Below are 21591 nucleotides of genomic sequence, written 5' to 3' on the forward strand. Positions count from 1 at the left end.
TTGTCAAGACTAATATGGCTTTTTGTCTGCATTTCCTCAGTATTTGCAATACTGAAATAAAATTCGATTTGATTTGATTTGTTCTCATTCCAGCTCTTGAGGCCCGCTTGCTTAAAGGGCAACTCCAGGGGTTTTTCAAACATTTTCAGTTGATAGCCACACCACATTCCTTCGAGTCCTCTCTCTCCGTCACAACCAATCATTTTTCAAAATATAGAGTCAAACTGAAACCAAACCTCAGACCATGGCCAGGGATGATGCTTCGCATTATGCAACGATGACACCACAAACATTAGCAGAAAAACACTCGTATGCGCATTTAGTGGCAGATGTAACGACTGAAAACGATCGGTCTTTTCATAAAATGCCTGAGACAACCTAAACAAGCCTCGTAATTTTGTTAGTGAAGCAAGAGTCGGTATCAACAACACAGTGTTGCCCGTAGAAATCAATTGAATGGCAAACTTTAACATCAATTTGTGTCAGAATAAAAAAGTGCATGGATGCTAAATTTGATGCAAGGAATCAAAGCCTACAGTACAAGTTTCATCAGATAATGGTAACATCGAAAAACCTGTGGAGCTACCCTTTAAGCATTGTAGTGAATTAAAACTACGTATCAGCAATTATGTTTGTTATTTCATTCCTCAGATGACCTAAACACACAAGCTTACATGTCACAGCCACCGTTCAGACAGGAACAAGTTCAACCTGAGAAACATACTTCAATGTAGTGATAATCCTATAATTCTTTCAGAATATCTGCATGCGCAATGCTATTCGAAAATTTTACTGCAGGTACAGTCTGTGTCCCCCCTATTGCAGAGCGCCAAAGCAGCCTATCGCCCTCAAAACAAAGCAACACCTCACCACTACAGGTGGGTTCTTGAGGCCACGTTAGTGCATAAATACATCAACATAAATGTACAGTTAGGTGGACACAAGCACTTTACCCCAAAACTAGGTGTCTGCAAATCTTCATAACTTCGAATAGTTTGCAAATAGTATTTACAATTCAATACAGTTCGCACTTCATTCTCATTATTCCAACTATTCAAACCTCCTAAACATTCAGAAAGTACAAATTTGTTCTTCATCTGAACTTGCGGCGAAACATAGCGACATTTCCAAATAGCAGTATCTTGCACTCTTTTCTCAAGGAATTGACTGCCAGCATGCGACAAAAGGTAGTGCAGGGTAACGCTAGGCCTTGCATAAAATCGATGTGCTGACGGCCATCAAGAGCCACCCCTGCGTGTTCGTGGGTTGGAAGGCAAAGTGCAGCCCACGCGGCACGTCACTGCATCGTGCCAAGATGCAGTTGCCAACTGGCAGTAAACCAGTGGCGATACTCTCGTTTTAGGTACGACGAGACGCAGCGCACACGAAAGCAGCCTGGCCTGAGGATAGCAAAAGGGGCGAAGTTGCAGCCTGCATGCACTGCTGCGACTGTTTCATGCAACCACTTGGATCGTTCTTAATTTTCATCAGGGAGGTCAACAAGAAAGCGTACAGCAGAAACATCAGGCTCGAAGCCAGCCCGCACAACAGCACCACATACAGCTTGGTCCACATGCTGAGGCACCCAACGGTGAGGTTTCGTTTTCACACCTTTGGCTCGCGACAGCGTTTCGGACCATCACGGGACTTGAAATCCGGTGCAACTTGCACACGAAGGCTAAGCGGCCTATGTGTCATTGTGAATGTTGTGTTAGCAGTGGCACTCTACAACCGGCACACTGTCCTTGGGCGCCTTGAGAGAGCGTGGAAGGGATTCAATGTGTCCTGCCCGCGTTGCAGCTCAGGTTGTTGCTTTCATTTCACGAGCAGTCCTGTGGCGTTTTGAAAGCAGTGCCTTTGCTCCCAATTGTGGACGTCACTTCTCCAGTTAGGCGGGCCCACTTACAATGCTTCATGACAGCAATCAGCAAGCTCTTTTGTCATGCGAGCATTAAGCCAAACTGTGATAGTGACTTCTTTTCACTGAATGAAACTATTATCGAAGCATTGCAGACATGGCATTAGTCTGCAAAATTACTTTTACTACTACATGATTTCCCCTGCTTTAATGCCTGGTAGGCAGGAATATTAAATTATGCTGATGGTGGGTGAAAAGAAAGTTTGTTTGCAATATCTGTTTCTTTTCAAAGCTGTTTTGGGGAAAAGTGTTTGTCTTTAGTTTGAATTACTTGTACTGATACTCGAAATTAGTCGCAAATATTCTATCTGATTCGCAACCAATTTTTATTATTGGTATTCGCTTCACAACAAAAAATTTGATACTCATACTCTACCAAAAACCATAGGCTGCTGCCCAATTTCAGCTCTTATTGTCTGGCGTGCACTGCTCGACTGCTCTAAACAAAGGTGACACAGACTGTTGCAGCCCAAAAAGGCCAGAACTTGACATGAGTGCTGCCGCCTCACCTGAAATAGTAATTTTGTTACACGAAAGTAGAAGCACTGAGCTACCACTTTTAACCTCAGAAAAACAGTAAGAAGAGGCAGCAGCCTCTCAGAGAGCACTTCCAAATGTTTCAGCATCATATACAACTAAAGATATACTAACAGAGAACATTGCAGCCTTTCTCAGACTCCAAGGCTGGGACCAGGCTACAAGACTGTAACAACTGCCGTGCCTGCAAAATTGAAAAGAAGAAAAATGCTTTTAAAACATAACGCTTCTGAAAATAATCCAAATTATTTGTTCATAGGAAGCATTCACCAAGGTCGCACTACCAGATGGCGCGAGCGTCATAGCAGCTAGCACACCATTAGGTCCATGTCCGTGGTCGTTTCTTTGCATCAGTGGCGTCAGCTTGCGCTGCTTGAAGTTTTCTGCAAAGTATCTGCCCTATATTGGAAGCAGTTACATGCATCCGCATCCACTTTTCTCTTTTTCATCCGTACTTCTCTGCGCCATGGCATAACCACACTGCCTGCTAAAACTGTCTGCAACTCACGCAGGATACATCGTGGAGAAACAGCGCATGATTATAGCTCAATTGCAAACCTGATGCAGCAGAAACGCATATTTCACGTGGCTGTAATTGGCAAACTGCTGAACAGACACTGCGACAAAATGGTACAGCAAATACTGTCATGCACTCGCAGTACCAACGGCAGAAGATGTGTCTGAAGATGTCAAATCTCATTAAAGATACAGCAGACATCACTGTAGGCCCATGGCTATGCACATTTTCCCTCACGCGACGTCACATCTTTGTGTGAGCCTAGGCAGGAAGCAGTCCTTTGACCCCGGGGAGCGGCCTGCTCAGCACTAGCGACCCTCTCTCCAACTTCCCCCATTCACTACCATTCATCCCAAACAAGCCACTCCCCATAGCTCCTGCTCAGCCTCTGCTGCCTAACCTGCTGGCGGTAAGTAGAAAACAGCCAGGCCTTCACTGAGCTTTCTAGACCCAAAGATGGCAGCTGCTATGATGTCAGTGAAAACTATGTCTGTGATCTAAGCGAGATACGATGACACAGCTATCATTGGCTGCGACGACTGGGGGTGAGAAGTAGGGTTCGCACCCATAGGAATACATGTAAACAAACGTTTACAAAGTAGTTTTCTGATTTCACAGTGTGCCTGTGATGTGGTCCCTTCATTAAGAACAACCAAGTTCATCCTAGAACAGATTCTGAAAGTATGAAGCGTCATTTCGAAAGTAATGTAATTTTAAAATGCTGCGTTAAGTGCATGTGGGGGTAATTCCCGGTGAGGGGGTACGAAATGGGACCCCTGCAGGACTGTGCTGGTTCATTCGAAAATGCGCACAGAGTGCATCATCAGCGGGAGCTGGAGGAAAGTGATTGTCCCGCAAATTTCTAGCACACAGGAATCGGCAATTACATGTTTTTTTCAAGAAATAAAGGTATGCTGATGTGGGGTACGTTGCTATCTTTTTCCGTAGTCCCCCTGATAATTCTACATTTAGTTAATTTGGAAATTTTCTTCGGTTTCATGAAATATCCGGATTAACGGGATTTTACTGCATATTCACCTACTACTACTCAAACTACTGCATAACAAATTTGCAGCATCAACAGCACTTACTATTGGGCATAGGAGTGCTAACACATAGAACAGAAAAAATTATTATTCCACTGCTTTTTCTTTCTTTGTGTTTGTCTCCCCACATTTTGCTCAAGTATTTACAGCACAGAAAAGCCGCATTGAGTATTGTGGCCACGCAAGCAAAACACAATACTAAGGGGCCGTCTTCCACCAGCTAACTGTAAAACCAACCTTTGATTCCGACAACGCGGAAAGCGCAGCATACAACAGCTTGGCTCGGCTTTTGACGTCGACATCACCCGGAGATTCCGAGAGGTATGCAAGCATTGTGCAGAGGTCTGAAATACATTAAAAAAAAAACAGTTTAGGAAGCAAATTGTTTCAGGTGACTCAAGTCTTTTCTGCAAGGGGCTGACCTGAGCTGACTGCATGGTTTGTTTGGTGCAGCATTACACTGCAGCAGAGATCAATAAGCTTGTTTCCTAGTGCCCAGGTGCGCTGGGCAGAGAGCCCCTGGGTCGCCACCAACTGCTGGATGAAGTGGAACAATTGCTGCAAGGGCAAGGTCTACGTCAGAGTTGACAAGGAAGTGCCACAATCACAACAAACTTCTTGCAGACAACAGGAAATTTATCAAGATCATAGGGGCAGCCTGAGGGGTTGAGATTTGTGCGAGTTGGTGTGCATTCATTGCAGGGGAACAGCGCAACAGCGGCAGGACGTATCAGCAATTGTCTTGAACATGTACCGCTGCTGTTGCACTATTCCTCTACAGTGAGTAGTCTGAGAGGTTAACTGTCCTGAACCTGCACATGGACTATGAGTGACACCACTGTGGAGGGCTCTGGATTAATTTCATCCACCTTCTATTAGAACATATCTTAAAGGATACGTACTTGAGCGAAGAAGATGGGACACGACAAAGAACCACACACGCTCTGTGCATGGGGTGTGTGTTTCTTTGTCGTGTCCCATCTTTTTCGCGAAAGCACGTACCCTTTAAAAGATGAACCAACTCGCCCAAACAGGAGTATTACTTATTAGAACATAGCCAGGAAGTCATGTCAGAAACTAAATATCTTAAAAGAAACCTTAGTAGTGAAAGAAATTTTCCTCTGCTTCATCAACTCCACCACCTTGGGAATGTCCATTGACTTGTCTTGCTTAAATGAGTTTCCACTCAAATTTCAGGGTACACGGCTCTCCAGCACCAACCCGCCAACCTAACAAGTCCCATGTGTGAGTACAGACAAAGCCACCACCATCAGCAGAAGCATAGCTGACCAGGGGCGATACAGAGGAGCAAATTGGCCAGTCGACATCCCCTGGCAAAAGGCCATTACCATCCAGCTACAAACCCTGCATAAGGTTTGTAGCTGTGCACAGTTAAATGTGGCACAGCGTGCCGCAATGTTTCACGGTGGATGCTTTCCATTTGAGTAGAATGGTATTTTCGCCTGATTCCTGACCTACGAAAACATGACTAATAGAAGACACTTTGCATTTTCGGACCACCTTTGAGTACCTTCGACAACCTTTGAGTACCTTTCGGACAACCTTTTTTAGGGGGTACAGACCCCGTCAAGCCGAATTCATTTGGCTTTTTGTCTGTACTCCCGTCATCTGTACATGTATAGATGCAAATAAACTTGAATTGAATTAATCCATGCGGATGTGGTCCTTAGGGTTGTGGATCCCTCTCTTGGGATCTGGTGAGTGTTCGGACTTTATAAAGCTACCAGCCGGGCTCAATGGGGAGCTCTCTCTTTATCTTAAAACGTCCCTTTCCTTTCATGGGGTTTAATGTCCCAAAGCGACCAAGGCTATAAGGCATGCCGTAGTGAAGGGCTCTGGGAATTTCAACCACCTGGGGTTCTTTAACGTGCACTGACACAGTACATGGGCCTCTTATTTGAAAACAATATGATTCCATATTCCTCACTGCTGTATGAAGTCTCCTCACCATGTAAGTAAAGCTAAGTCCATAACAATGGGCTCATAGTGCATAACAACTCTAAGCATCCTATTGCTCTTACGAGGAGAACAGCTGACTTTTGTGCTAAAGCCATTGTGCTCATAAATTTCTCTCCTAAAGTGTTGCCTCAAGAGCCACTGAAACGGATGGCATGCAGTGCTTTTTTTATAAGAGGTTTTTTTTAGTTGTGCCCAGCTTGAGTAGGCACTCGTCGCTGGTATGAACCCGATGTTACGCTTCTTGCCTTCTGCAACTTTTTCAGCTCCTGCACAGATGTCTGTTTACTGCTCGTTAAAAGGGCTCTGAAAGGGGCTCTGATAAAGTTGCAGTATGCCTCGCATGTTAAAGCATGCTGCTTCACAAATATTGTCCAGCAATAATTTTTTTATGCGCTTTGTAGAAGCTGAGTTATCTGTAGTCAAAATTTGAATTTAGCATCTTCGCCCCTTTCTCTCTCCTCTCGTCACTTTTTGCACACTAGAAGGTTAGCGCTCCTCCGCCAGCCCCACTGCCAGGGGCGGAGTTTCCTGACCTGCCGGAGCTATGAGGCTTATTGGCCATGGCCATGGTAGCTGCCCGACGTCTGAAAGAATCGTGCCAATAGTCACCTTTCACCTTGTATACGCAGGTGCAACGCGACGGAGGAGGGTGCAAGCATGAACAAGTCGCCGGGAAGGGCTCTCCAACTTTGCCTGAGATTGTGGATCCTCTGCTGCTTGTAGAAGTGCATTATTTGGCTCAGGTTTTCATGACAACGTAATGCAGTGCTTGAGCGAGTTGATGTGCTCTCCTTGGAAGGTGTTTCAGAGCCCCTTAAATATATTTCTCTCTCTTTTCTTTAAGAGCAAAGTTTTGTCATGAAAAGCAAACAGGCCATTACGGGCACGACCGAATGAGCACCGGGCTGGGCCGGTCATCAGAAATTGATAGCGGGCCTCGGTCGGGTTTGGAGTCTGGACTAAAGTAGCGGTGAGAGTAGGGCCGAGCCTAGTCCAGATACCTGCCCGTGCAGAACTCTAGCGCCGAGTATAAAGTTGTATAGTTATATTTTGGGCTTTCCTCGAAACTAAAGCCTGTGTTGTGCCATTTAAGCATTCCAGTTCAGTGTTTGTGCTATTTCAACAGCATTTAACCAGCACTGGCTTCTCGCTCTATAGTCACAGCCCCTATGTTCCTTTACTTTTGGCTCCAAGGATGCGTGGGCCTGACATGGTTGAAGAAACATTCGAAATTTTCTAACCAGACCGGCAGTGTTAAGAAACTGAAAGTGATGGCGATAGACATTGCTCAATGCGTTTTACTTAATTCGTTTTTTTTAATAGTGACCGCGACCTGAGATGAACTAGTCTTATGCATGCCGCCAAGGCGAGAGTCGCATCTATCTTGACTTGCGCACTGTTAAAACGTTTGCCCAGTCCAAACAAAAGACCCTCGAAGAAAGCTTTCTGAGGGTTTGCGCGGATGCTGACCCTTGAACGTGCAGGACTACACATCTCAATCATAAATTGACTGGATGCCAGAAAAGCAGAAGCTTGAAGTTAAATTAAACACAATCACACGTAGTCATGTTAAGTCCTTTGATTGTTGGCAGATTGTAATTATAACAGCACTGTTTCTTGAACACCTGATTCGCTTGAGCCATTCTGTGAAAGGGAAGAGGCCTCTTTGCTCCCGCAGCTTCCCTGTGTTGCGTGTGCTGATCGCAACATTCAATGCCGACCGAGCAGACCCAGGACGAATCTCAGGGGGATGCTCGCATGCCGTGTTCCCCCCAGCCTAAGTGAAAGCGGGGAGGGTCAGGACTCCCTTCTTCCCTCCACGATTTACGTCACTGCTGCTAAAACCACTGATCGACCGAGTCTCGCACCACTATTTGATGGGAACACTTAATATAGCATGTTCAGCCATCCAATTTTTAAAAAATATCATGCGTGCATCTCAACAAATATCGTATTTACTCTCGTATAACCCACACTAAACTTTGAAGAAAAAAAACACGTTTTAAAAAGTAGAGGAGTGCGTTATCTGCAATTTTTTTCTTTGAGGGGGGGGGGCTTAAAGGCAATGTGCGCGGTGGCCTCCCCCTGTAGTCTGCCGTCCCCATCGTCATCGACACTTGTCAAGCCAATGGGGGGCCAACGAAAGGCATAGCTAAATCCACATTCACAGTCTGTTTATTCTTCCTTACGCCATTGGCCACGTTTTCTTCAGCCAGCGTTGTTGAGTCTAGTGTCAGGCACTGTTTCGTGTACTACACCACAGTTTGCACTGTTTGCCTGCTTCGTTTTGGCGTCATGAGTGTGACTCGGCGGCAGTGTTTCACAGCGAAACAGAAGCTAAAGATTATAGCCACTGCCAAAGAAATCGGCAACAGAGTTGCAGCTTGTACTGGATACTCGATGCTCGTACTGGATTTCTTCCGAGGCCACTGCACTGATGCGGTGAAGGCTCGCCTCGCCGAGACCGGCACCGACCTCGTTATAATTCGCAAGTTTCATGGCCTATAGGGGGCACCACTGGTAATCCAATATGGCTGCCTGAGAGATGATCCGGTGGCCGCGCTAGCCTTGTGCTGAGCTCCGCTACGCTGCCCGAGGCTGCCTTAAATGTTAGTGCGAGTATGCTGCTTACAGGCAAGAGCTCTAAATGCAGGCCGTGGATTGTGCTGTGGCTCAAAGATATACGCTATGTCCCAAGTCAGCGTACAAGCGCACAAGCGTAAGAGCACAGGCACCGCAGGTGCGATAGAAAAAGCCCGATGCAGGTGTGGCTGGTCTGGTGTGCAAAACATTCAGCTGCTGGCAGTGTGGAGCGGCAGGTGCGACACGTACCACAGCAGCTTTAATCGCAGGAAGAAAGGCGGCGGGGACATGTGATGATACCAAGAAATTTTCCGGCTCGTGGACGGCAGCATTTCAAGATATTCACAGTCAGCAGGCCCGTTTTAAATCCAATTTCAGCACATACGCCATCACATCTGGCTCCCTAGACAAGCAAACCTTAAAAAATCATGGTCTATGCGCAAGAAGAAAGCAAGATTACAAAGTAGCAATGATGGTCTACAGTGCGCACTTCAGTTCCGCTGATTCAATTTAGAGCATTACCGGCAGGCAACAATTTTTACTAATGCAAACTGTGAACAAGCCCTCACGGAAATATTTTTCCCCAGTGAAGCTTGACAAGCGAGAGCCGTGCTACTACTTCCTTGGTGACACAAATGCTGCGGATGTAGCTCCAATTAATTCGTCGTAAAGTTGAACAGACTCCAATTTTAGTGCAAATTCGGCGACTACCGATTGCAAGCATTGCAGAAATTGAATCATGCAAGAAAATGCTTTTTTATTTCTTGAAAAATATTTGTACGGTCAAGTGGGCGCTGTTGAAAAATGTTCACAAAAGCGCGGTTCACAATTTACGTCCATCAGATCACTGCTCATCAGTGGTACGCTACAAGAAATAATTCGGGCAGAAATGCGCACTGCGAACTGTCACAGGTTTTGCAGTGCGAACCTTGATTATGCTGCAAATTTATAGCCGCGTGCAAAAACGAGGATAATTGAAAGAACATGGCCAGCTAAAGCGCAAGTGCTGTCGTTTCTGTGCTTTTCCGTTGACCCCATTTTAAAGCGCCACTTTAAACTTTCATGATGAGTAACCGACTTGCCCACACTGCGATTTTAATTAACTTGATTATCGATCCCTTCTTGAGCTTAAAATTAGATGGATCGTATGCAGATCTATCTCGCCTTTGACCGGACAGTTCAAGCACTGCAGTAGATTGAAAATGCAATTACTTTTATGGTTTCTGCCCATATCTTGTGCATTACAAGTCCGCTTGGACGATAGCGTATTGATGTGGCTGTGTGAAAAATGCCACTCAAAATGCAGTAGCATGCTAAAAGTGTCGCATGACAGAAATAACAGTGCAAAAGTTGGGCGGAGACTACGGCCCAAACTGGATGCCCATCTCTCCGGCAGTACTGGAGGCTGCCGCGTGGCGGCGGCATTGTACGTGAAACTTGAGAATACCTGGCGGCATGACGTTCATGCTACCACCACTCAACGTGTGCCTGAAAATGCCATTCAAGGCACACGTGAAGCAGCTGTATGCCCAGTGGATGGCCGACGGCCTTTACGCCCTCACATGGACGTGACGCGTGCGAAGGGCCAATATTCCACTGCAGTGCCAGTGAATCGTGGATACGAGGAAAGCGATACCAGCCGACTTGGTGGGTAAAAGCTTTAAAAAATGTGCCATCAGTATCAGCTTGGATGGTTCCGAGGACTACTACGTCTTTGAGAGTGGCGATGAAGCCTCGGATGGCAGCAATGAGAGCGGCGACGATTGAGAATCGGATAACCAGTGACGTGGTGGTGGTCGTTTGAATACATGTTCTGAAAATGAAATGAACACTGAGTGTGCAGTTGTATCTTTCTAGCGCTCATTTTTTTTTTTTTTCAGGTAAACATGCGGGTTATATGCGAGATTTTTTTTTTCGTGGAGTTCAAAATAAGGGATGCGGGTTATAAGCAGGGACGGGCTATATGCGAGCAAATACGGTAGTTGTACCGCACCCTATCATGGAGTAAAGTCCCAACACAGGCAAGAAAGTGCTCAGTTTCGCCCGTTTTGCCGCTCCACTTAGCCATAACGCACCCTACGACATCTTTTCAATGCTCACATGACATTGCTAAAAGCAAGGCAGAAATTTGGGCGAGTTGGTAAGTGTTCATTTTAGCACAAACAGGCGCTGTTTGTGCTAGTCCTTCATCTTGTGTCCCATTCGTGTTGCGCTGAGAGCGAAAATGAACATTGCTAAAAAACTAACAGGACAGTTACAATTGTGTAATGCAAATGTTTGAGCATTAGCTGTGGTTTGAACTACTCTTCTCCAATGCTTGAGTGCACATACTGCAACACAACTCCAAGAGAGACTATAATGCTCACACAGTAATGGACGGATGACATCTGGCACTGACCTTCGGCTGGCGCAAGATGCCTGGCTTCTGAACGGCTGCACTAAGCACAAGCAGACAACTCTCCACAGTACTGCCTTGGACGGGGTCCTCCCAGCTCTGCTCAGTGACAGTGTCCACTGCTTCCATCAGCACCACTTGGCTCAGGGCACTGTCGCAGTGATTTCAGTGAACAAACAGGGCCAATAAACACCGGCTAAGCCTTCTCTTGGACATGTGGTAAAATTCACATGAATTGGAACATTCGCACAGCATATACTTTGTTGTTTCCCTTGTTCTGGCCTCAGGTGGCCCAGTCAAAATGGTACACGACCTCAGGATGAGAGAAAAGTGGAGCTCAGCACAAATGTTTTTCAGCCAAGTCGGAACATTCTTTCCCAAGGCCTAGCGCTGCTTTGCAGTATGCTGTGCACATGTCTTACAGCATGTCAGGTGTCATTTTCATGACAAGCATAGTGCTCACTGGATGCCAAGCATGATGCCACCTCATGATGACAAGTCACGTATTCACTGGTCATCTGGGGGTCTCTCTTGCTTGGTATCCCTCACCCAACAGCTCTCTCAGGTGGCAAGTAAGGCACAGGGATGTTTGGCTCCAGTGACATTTCCTGCTAAGTCATCTAACTGCATTTTGGCCAGCCTAGTCCAATAGTAGTAGCCCATAAGCTGCCTATGCTGGTTACTGGACTAGAGGGCTTCCTCCACACACAGTGAGCCAATAAACCTTACCCTGTCATCTACTGTCTACAGCAGGGTCTGCATGAGCTACGGACCTCCACTGACCACCAGGAACAAGGTGTGCGGTACTCAATCTGTGCGGGTTTGGCCTACACAGTGCCTGCACCCAGTTAAATAAAGGTCTAAAAGAGGCGTGCGCTCCCCGCTCTGTAGCATGCAATAGACGCAGCAGTGGTTTTGTTGACTCACTGGTACAGTGCACAGAAGTCTCTAGGTGTTAGCTCAAGAGCAGTGGGAATTACCTAACTTATGCTACCATGCTGCTACTATAGTAGAGTGGCAGCAACATAAAACCTAGGAAAAGTAACGCTGAAGAGCTATTATTATGTCTTGTACGTCAGTGACTTGGATTCAGTCACATACTGTGGCACTTTCCAGCAATACCTCACAAGAAGTACACATAAACAGCAGAGGATCGTCAAATATATTAAGTTACAAAGCATTAAATTTTCATGACTATGGCATTTTATTTGCCACATCCAGCCTGAAGGTACCTGTGGCACTTTTTTTTATTGCTCATTACTTGGCTCTAAAGAGCTCCTCAAGACCAGCACAGGAAAGTTTACAGAAGATGGGCGTAGAAACAAGCTACTTCATTTGCAAAATTGTAAGCACAGTCGAAGCTCGATGATATGATCATGATGGGCGAAGTTCTGGAAGTGGTAAGGGAATAACTAGAAGAATAAGAATGAAATGGAGCACATTTCTCTCAGATCGTGAATGACAGTTTACCAATATCCCCCAAGAGGAAAGTGCACAACAGCTGTATCTTACTGGCACTCACCTACGGGGAAGAAACATGGAGGATAGCGAAAAGGGTTCGGCTTAAGTTAAGGGCAAAGCAGTGAGCTATGGAGAGAATGATAGGTTTAATGGTAAGAGAGAGGAAGAGGGCAGAGTGAGTCAAGGATCAAACACTGGTTAATGACATCCTAGTCGAAATCAAGAAGTGGGTTTGGGCCGGGCATGCACTGCGAAGGCAAGATAACCGCAGGTCCTTAAGGGTAACAGAGTGGATTCCAAGAGAAGGCAAGCGTAGCAGGGGGCGGCAAAAAGTTAGCTGGGCGGATGAGATTAGGAAGTTTGGAGGGATAGGGTGGCCGCAGCTGGCACAGCACAAGGTTAACTGGAGAGATATGGGAGAAGCCTTCACCCTGCATTGGGAGTAGTCAGGGTGATGATGATGATGATGATCATTGTTGATATGAACTCTTAAAATTTCCTGGCCTGAATGCATTGTGTACAATGCTCAAAATTTTGGGCGTACTGAAAGCTTTCCCACACTGCTACAGATGATGCGAACACTGGAGCAGCGGTAACTGCAACCTTGTGCACTAAGCGCTGCACACGCTTCGCCAATGCACAATCACCAGTTATACAGTATGCACCTTGGGCAGTGTACAGAGACACCGTACATCACCTACACTCTGCGAGTCAGTGGAGGCAGGATACACACTGCCAGCAGTGAGCAGTGGCACACGGCCGCTAATAAATCCCTCCAGCCACAAACTGATCGGTGTGAATGTGTTTACCGTGCTCCAGCATATGAACTTGGTTCATTTCGGATGACACTAATTTCCAATAGTGCGAATATTTCTCACGTCCCCATGAGATTTGTATCATGGAGATTCTACTGCACAAGCCTACAAAAATAAAAACAAAGAAAAACACTCCTCTTGCCCACCTGCCCAGTGACAAAATAAATAGCAGCCAATCAGTGCTGTGCCTTCCATATAGCATGCCACCTAATCTATGCTCATAGTCATCAGGGTTGAAAAGTTTTTGACCCCCCTCCCCCCCCCTTTGCTCTTTTTTTTTCTCCCATTTTTTGTTGTCACAGAACTAGAGTTCAGATAGAAGTACCTCTAGTGTCAACAGATTTTTCAGGCTCCAATAATTAGGAGTTGCTCAATATTTCAGACTTCACTGCGGAACAAACCGTAACACACCTCATAGGAAACATGTACATATTCACGGTGAATATATCGGACTCTGTGGAGTCCAAAAGTTTGATTTCTTGGACCAAAATAGATGGTAACAATATTCCACACAATTTGAAAGTTCAATTTTTCAAACTAATGTAGTCGTGAACGAGCGTCGCTGCCACAACTCCGCCGCCATGGAAGGTGCCATCCTGGGTTCAATCAAACAGACTAGGCTTGGCAGTTTTTGCACCTCATTGTTGCCACTTGAGCTTATGGTACACTCTTTGTTCCCACCGAGGTTGCATGCACACTGAATACAGTGGGACAGCAGCAGCAGGGATGAACAAAAGGTGTTTGGTATAGGAAATGGGGGCAGAGGCAGTCAGAGAGGTGCTTGCTTCTTCCCGTGGGTTCCCTCTGTCTTGTGCAGAATGTGTTAGACGGCAAGGTCAGCCCAGAATTGGCTCATCCCATGGTTCCCGACCGGACAAGTGGCAGCTTAGTACATTGTGGTGACGTAAGGTGCGGCTCGGACATGACTCTAGCTCAAATGTACGGTAATATTGTTCAGAAGCAGAACATGAAAAATGGCAATATTCGCAATTTTTCAAGTCGGTTTTTCACAGCCAAGTTCAGGGATTTCTCGGATTGTTCAATTATTTGGACCAGTTTTCAGATCCCGCCAAGTCCGAAAAGTCGATCAGCGACTTATCTGCATTTTTTCCATTTGGCTGTGATGTTTCTTCTGAGTATATCTTTTATGAAAAAAGCGCTATAAATCAGACACCACTTTCATAATTCATTACCGAGCTTAAAAGAAGAAAGAGCAAACTGGACACTTAACCAATCACCAAGTGACCAACCGCACTTTTCACCTCACATCCGCAAGTGAAAATTGCTGCCGCATTTCCACACCATCAGCCTAAAATAAGCACTTAAGGAGAAAATTAAAATATTAGGTACAATGATTTAGGCACTATGTGCTACAGTCCCACACTATGCAAACAGAGAGCAAAAACTACCTGCCAGACTTGAATTACAGGGACCGTTCAATAGTTGGACACACAAGCTGCTACATTGACGCGTTAAAGCAGCTGTTTGCTTAAATGACAAAATAAGTGAGCGCAAGGCTGGCATGCTAACAGCTCTTACCTTTGTGGAAAGCCAGCTTCAACACACTTGAGAAAGTTCAGCAGGCTGCAACAGTACAATGGTCCCAGAAGGGTCATGTTGATAACAAGCCGTGTTATTTCTCTGGTGGCAGAAAAAATAATATCCGACTTTCCTTAACCACTGTTCCACATAACTAACAAAGAATCAGAAAAAGGCAACTGCACCTACACAGTCAATGATGTTGCGGCAGAAGTATTCCTCAGATCAGCATACAGCTGATACAACACATGTAATAGCAAATGGATCCCAAAGTCCCCAGGTGCCAAGCGAACGTGTCGTTTCAGGCAGCGCACAGAAGGTATCATAGCACCTAGCATTTGTTCTGCAAAAAAATAAATAAGAAATATACAAACAAAAACCTGAAATAACTGCCAGAAAGCGGCTTGGTACTAACATTAACTTTGGGTCAAGTGGTTCAATATGAATCTCGCAAGTATACGATCGATCCCGGATATATCCAACTTGAAAGAGAGAGTGAAAATTCGATATATCAATAATTTAAAACAGAAAGAATCACAATAGATAAGCTCATCTGTAACCTAGAAGCAAAAGTACACTGCACCCATGCTAGCAATATGCTCCTTGCAGTGACGTACCGCCCACCAGCGTACCGCCAGCGAACTGCCAGAGCACTGCTAGATGGGCATCATTGGGCATTGCCTGTTTAACAATGAAGCCACCGCAGACAGAGGTATGGAAGTTGGAACTAGCCACTGCCTATTATAAGGGGTCTGATCCTGTTACCAGTGCACCCAAAAATAGAATATCCTCTCGTTAAAGTAAAGTTACAGTTGGTCTCCACAACACCTTCAGCAGAGAAGCATGTCAGGCAAGGCCCACTGCTACGCTTTGGTTGGTCAGACTGGCTTCACCCCATGACAAGCTGTGCACTGAATGCTGCCTTGCTTGCACGACAGCGCTGTCGCATGAAAAATGAGTATGGGAGACCAAACGCTACCCTTAAAGGGTCCCTGCGATGTAGATCAAGGATGAGGTCTTTATTCTTTGCATGCAGAGTAAGGGACATTTTGACGCCTGAATGCCCAAACAGATCACCGAAATCATAATATTTATTATTTGAATCTTCCCCAGAAATTTTCGTTTTGAGCTAATGGTGTCACAACACAGTGGCCATTTTTGGCAGCGGAAATGAGGTGGCATCCAGATTGGGTGCTGCCTTTCTGATTAGTTCGGCGCCCAGTTTGAACCTTGTTCCTTCATACTTGTGAAATGGATCCAGACTATTATGTTGTGATGACAGCGGCATCATCAATTACCCAGCCATGCACTTTGAGTGACGACCGGAACGAAGGGGTTTAGGCCCAACCGGACCCAACCGGACCCGCCGCCGCCGCCGCGGGGAAACAGGCTTTATCCTCCCCAATTGGCGTGGCGGTTTCAGGGGCGGCCCTCCCGGGCACATTCCAGGACAAGGGCACATTCCACACCCCCTAGGGTGAGGACGCCCACGCCGGAGGGGAAGGAGGGGGGGCTAGGGCTTTCACTTGGGCGCACAAACATACCACCGCACTTATTGTCTCGCCCCCCTCACGTGTTGAGTCCGAGGGAAAGAATGTTGTCTTCGCGGTAGCGCATAGCGTCGGCTGTGGTACGGCGCGCGCTCTGACCCGCTGACAGTTCCCTTGTCCTGGAATGTGCCCGGGAGGGCCGCCCCTGAAACCGCCACGCCAATTGGGGAGGATAAAGCCTGTTTCCCCGCGGCGGCGGCGGCGGGTCCGGTTGGGTCCGGTTGGGCCTAAACCCCTTCGTTCCGGTCGTCACTCAAAGTGCATGGCTGGGTAATTGATGATGCCGCTGTCATCTGGGTCTCCGTCTACGCCGCGCCGTGGAACGCGGAACCTCGCAGCACACACAAGGAATGCACCTCGCAGCACACACAAGGAATGTACCTCGCAGCACACACAAGGAATGTACCTCGTAGCACACAAGGAATGTCACAATGTCTTTTAGTGCTGTAAGATTTCCGCAAGCCACAAAAACAGAAAATATGCAGTGAAAGCAAACAAAAACTAATAAGAATAACACTAGGGGCGACACTTTCCATTCCACTTCAAATTTTCCTGAGGGTGAGCACTGTTATTGAAACCACACCAAGAAGGGAGCGAAAAAAAAAAAAAAGCTGGTTGGCACATCTTGCCGGCTACCTTGGCAAAGCAACAATTGCATGTGAGCTTCAGCTGCGTGTGTGCTAGGTGCAGTTCTGATTGGTAGCGCCCAATCTCAGAACTGGGTGAGTGAAATGCGTGTTCGTCCGATCTTTTTATTTTAAATTTTCGAAGCGGAACAACTTTCAAATGCACGCTCAGGCTTCAATATAATTCTTTCTGCACTGGTCTCTGGAATGCATAGTGCATCGGCACTGAGCAAAACATCACAGCGCCCCTCTAAGCACACCCCACGTTCACTTCATGATGCGGTTTTACAGCACTCAGGCTTCTAGTAGGTGCCACTCAGCCAACCCACCTCGGTTCCAAGCTCGATAAAGTGATCGCGAGAGCACCATTCGAAGAAGCGCCGCTTGCAGAGGTGTGGCACGCCGTTCGAAACATCAAATGTTCTGGTCCACGTGATTTTGATAAACGTGAACAAGAGTGCAATACTTTTGCATGGGATTTTCAAGGTGATGTTCTGAATGTTTGATATAAACAATAATTCAATATATCTGGGTTAAACACATCTGGGATTGACTGTATTACTTCCAACTTAATAGAAAAGATAAATATAGTGTGGTTCAAGGTTCCCTTGCTTTCAAAAATTAATCCTCCTGCAAGTGTCATGCAAAGCCAAAGAAAGATTCCAACTCTACTGTACAACACAGACACACACACAAAAAAGCTGTGGATCCTCACTCTACTGCGCATCCAAAAAAAGTAGTGGAGCTTCATGCACAATAGTGCAGCATGGCCTTTGTATACCTTTGAAAATCTGCAGAACAAACTTGTTTCATAATTCATTAAGCTGGCTTCACACTGTTGCACCTTACCCTGATAATGGCAGTGGCGAGAACGGCCTAGAGAATTTTGGAGCTTTGTAGCAGGCAAAAATTCAATTTGGAGCAGCTTCCTCATGCTTTGTATCCGATACAACTAAACCTGGATGCAACGACCATCACTGTAGCGAATTCCTCGATATTACGAACTTTCTCGATTCCCCAAAGCCACTTCCACTGAAGTGTGTGTATTCGCCAATTCCATGTAACGAAAACGTTTCGGCGGCTGACCCTGATATAACGAATTTGCCACGCCGGCTATCCATTAACTAGTGCTGCGTTACTTGAAATGCGACCGAATCATGCGAAATTTTCATGACAATAAAACGCGAATCACCATGAGAGGAACGTTCATGATCGCAACGAGTGGACACTGTTGACACAACGCGCCATGCACCAGCACAATTGGCACCACTCCATGGCAAACGCAGCAGTCTCCGCAGCTTTAGCTTTTGTAGCGTCACATGACAACTGTAGCAGCAAAAAACATCAGCAAAGAACGCATGGATCAATACCACCGTCAGGATTAAACCAATAGCAAGACCGCACGCATAAGCTCGGCTCCCTGACTGGAATAAGTTCCAGCAAAGCTACATCAATTCGGCCTCTATCCACGAGCAAGGGTACCATGCGTGGACACAAGGATTGGTTACACACCTTCGTTCGACGGAAATGCAACTTCAACTCTCGGAGGCAACGCCGGAGGTGGACAACCACCTTCTGCACCTCTGGGAGGCAGAGCACAGCCTCGTCCGCAGATGGCACCGCCAAAAACATAATAGAAAGCTAAAAATTTGTATCGCTGAGCTCGTTCAGCGAGCGGCAGAGTATGCGGCTCAACTCGCTGACTAGAACTGGGTGGACCGCTGTAACACGGCAGCCAGACAAATGTCTAGCCGGGGCACATGGCACCTCTTCCGCGCCCTAACTGACTCGACTCAAACACACACGGAGACATAAAAACATCTCCGACAAGCTATTCACAGCTTTGATGGAAATACCTCAAAATTAGCGTGCAAACTACGGGACCAGTATCTTTGCACTCAACAGGACCCCCAAGGGCCTCGTACTCGTATGCAGGTCCAGAAAACGCATAATTGGATCAGCCGTTCCAGCCGCAAAACCCAAAAGCGGCCCTGACTAAAATGAAACGAAGAACGGCACCGGGCCGGGACAAGATAACTGTGAGACTGCTTGCCATTCTTCTTGACCCCGCCTACGAAACCCTCCTCACTTTCATCAACTCTATCTGGCTTGGTAAGGCACCCCTCCCAATCAAATGGAAGACCGCCTTGATAACTTTCATTCCGAAAGCTGACAATGCGATAAACACAGACAACCTCTGCCCCATCTCCCTCACGTCTTGTGCAGGAAAGCTGATGGTGACCATGGTGTGGGACAAGCTGTCCGGGTTTCTGGAAAACCGAAATGCATTTGCAGACACCATGTTCAGTTTCCGTCCGTACCGGTCCGCGCAGGATGTTCTACTTCAACTCGACTGAGAAGTTCTCAACCCTGTCGAATACCCCCTCAACGATAAGGCAGTACTCGCCCTAGACTTGAAGGGGGCTTTCGACGTCACGTACGAAATTATTCTGCAACATCTCTCCCAGACCAACTGTGGACATAACCCCTTTCAGTACATCAAGCAATTTCTCTCGGATCAAAAATCTCTCATCTGTATACAAGACTAAGAACATGGCCCCTATCAACTGGGAATGAGAGGAACCCCTCAGGGCGCGGTCCTCTCGCCATCACTTTTCAATCTGGCCTTGATGAAACTCCCGGCTCAGTTGGCGCAGGGTCTTGGCATCCAGCATGCGCTGTATGCTGATGACCTAACCATCTGGGCCAAACACGGATCGGTTGGAGACATTGAGGACAACCTGCAGCAAGCGGCGAAGATTGTATACACGTACGCCCGCCGCTGCGGCCTTCAATGCTCCCCGTCCAAATCCGAATTTGTGCACATTTGCCCATCACCTAAGTGCACCATCAAAATGGAACTTGTACGAATTTGTGCACATATGCCCATCACCTAAGTGCACCGTCAAAATGGAACTATCTCTGGCCAGTGGCCCAATACCCGAACACGATGATATTAGAGTACTTGGCCTCTTTATCCACAAACATCAACAAGTTGATACAACACTAGCCAAGCTACGCAAGGTGGGGGACCAGGTGGGCTAGATGGCCTGCCGGGTTTCCAACAAACGCAGAAAGTTATCGTACAAAGACGCCTTGCGGCTGGCGCATGCATTAGTGACCACTCGAGTCCTCTACTTGACTTCTTCAATTCACCGGCGCAGTTCCCTTCACCTCGAGGTGATTCTCAGAAAGATGTACAAGCATGCCCTCGATCTCCCGGTGAACACATCCAACCAGCGCCTCATGGGCCTGGGGATGGTAAACACTTTTACGAAGCTATGGGAGGCACACTTGACCAATCAATACACAAGACTTTCAAAGGCGACGTCGGGACACCCCTATTAGCCCGACTACAATCCACCACCCAACACTGACAGAAAAGCGCATACGCATCCCTTAAGTCTGGAGATACGCCCTGCACAAGCGCCCTCTTCCGGCCAACATGACACGTGACGACCACAGTGGCAGGCACCTTGTGCGGACAGACCATGGGGGGTGGTATACGACCGCAGTCGTCCACCAAAACGTCGTGGTGAACGGCACAACGTTCCGAGCTCAAGACATAACACATGCGGAAGAGGTCGCCATTGTGCTAGCCGCCAGACCAGTACTCGCAAGTCATCATCACCCACTCGAGAGGGGCCGGCAGAAATATTGAACAGGGGTACATTCCTCCCTTTGCGTATTGCATCCTTCAAAATAGCGACTACCTCAGGGCCCCCGTGTCTCAAACGAGATCTGGGGACTCTTGCTCACATGGGCCTCGAAGGCAATGAAACGGCAGATGCCGCCCCCCGCGCGCTCACCCTTCAGGCAACGCCTTCAGACCCTTCCAGAACAGATCCCGAACCCAATCCAGCCCTCACTTTTCGAGAAATTACTCAATTATACCAATTCGGCCATGCAATTTATCCTAAGCCCTGTAAGGGCCTTACAAAGGCGGAGGAACGCACACTCCTCCCTCTTTACACCAAAACACTGCTGTGTCCGGCAGAGATTTAAGGCACTTTGATCTTGCATATATACACAAAAATGTCCGCACTGTGCAGAAAAGTCTTCGGAGATCTTCCACATGATGTGGGCATGTCAATCAACCCCGAACCTTGCCCAAAACCCAACCCCAACTGGAAGGACTGGGAGGCAGGCTTGCTTGGCTGCTCCGACCTGGTGAGCCAGAAGGCCCTGGTCGACCGAGCCCGAGCCGCAGCGGTTGCCAATGGGCTCCTGTAATGTGGGCTCCGGTCCACCTCAAACTTCTTCCCTGTAGTATATCTTTAATAAAGTTTTCAGACAGAGACCTCTGCCTCGGCCGGAGGCCGCCAATCTCTCTTCTTCGGCAGCCCTTCTCCCTCGTTCCAGGCTGGCACTTCGCTCACACGGCGTCGATGGATGGTTCGCCCAACTGGAGGCTGTACCGGAACCAGCCATTCAAACACACAGTCCCCTGCCTCCATCAGAATCCGGCAGCCCGGTTGTCACGACACACCACACAGACTCCGCACGAGCCACCTCCGCACCTTTGGATCTGGGTGTGGCCCTGCTCCCCATCACCTCGGTTTACGGTAAAGCCTCACAGAACTAATGCGACACCCCCCTGCGTGTCGCCTTCTTGTGCTTCCTT

General features: G+C 47.2%; 1 protein-coding gene across 3 annotated transcripts in view; it reads right to left on the reverse strand.

Annotated features, from left to right (window-relative positions):
• LOC144110102 (AP-5 complex subunit beta-1-like) overlaps positions 1-21591 on the reverse strand; it is a 100168-nt gene that overhangs the window by 12755 nt on the left and 65822 nt on the right. For all 3 annotated transcript variants that reach the window (XM_077642928.1, XM_077642920.1, XM_077642935.1), the window contains exons 10-15: positions 14981-15134; positions 14792-14893; positions 10980-11127; positions 4441-4576; positions 4256-4362; positions 2570-2639 (exon numbers count right to left, since the gene is read on the reverse strand). In XM_077642928.1, the coding sequence (XP_077499054.1) occupies positions 2570-2639; positions 4256-4362; positions 4441-4576; positions 10980-11127; positions 14792-14893; positions 14981-15134 (717 nt within the window). The remainder of the gene's footprint in view (positions 1-2569; positions 2640-4255; positions 4363-4440; positions 4577-10979; positions 11128-14791; positions 14894-14980; positions 15135-21591) is intronic.

The sequence above is a fragment of the Amblyomma americanum genome, chromosome 1 (assembly GCF_052857255.1).
Source record: "Amblyomma americanum isolate KBUSLIRL-KWMA chromosome 1, ASM5285725v1, whole genome shotgun sequence".
In the NCBI taxonomy this organism is placed as follows: domain Eukaryota; kingdom Metazoa; phylum Arthropoda; class Arachnida; order Ixodida; family Ixodidae; genus Amblyomma; species Amblyomma americanum.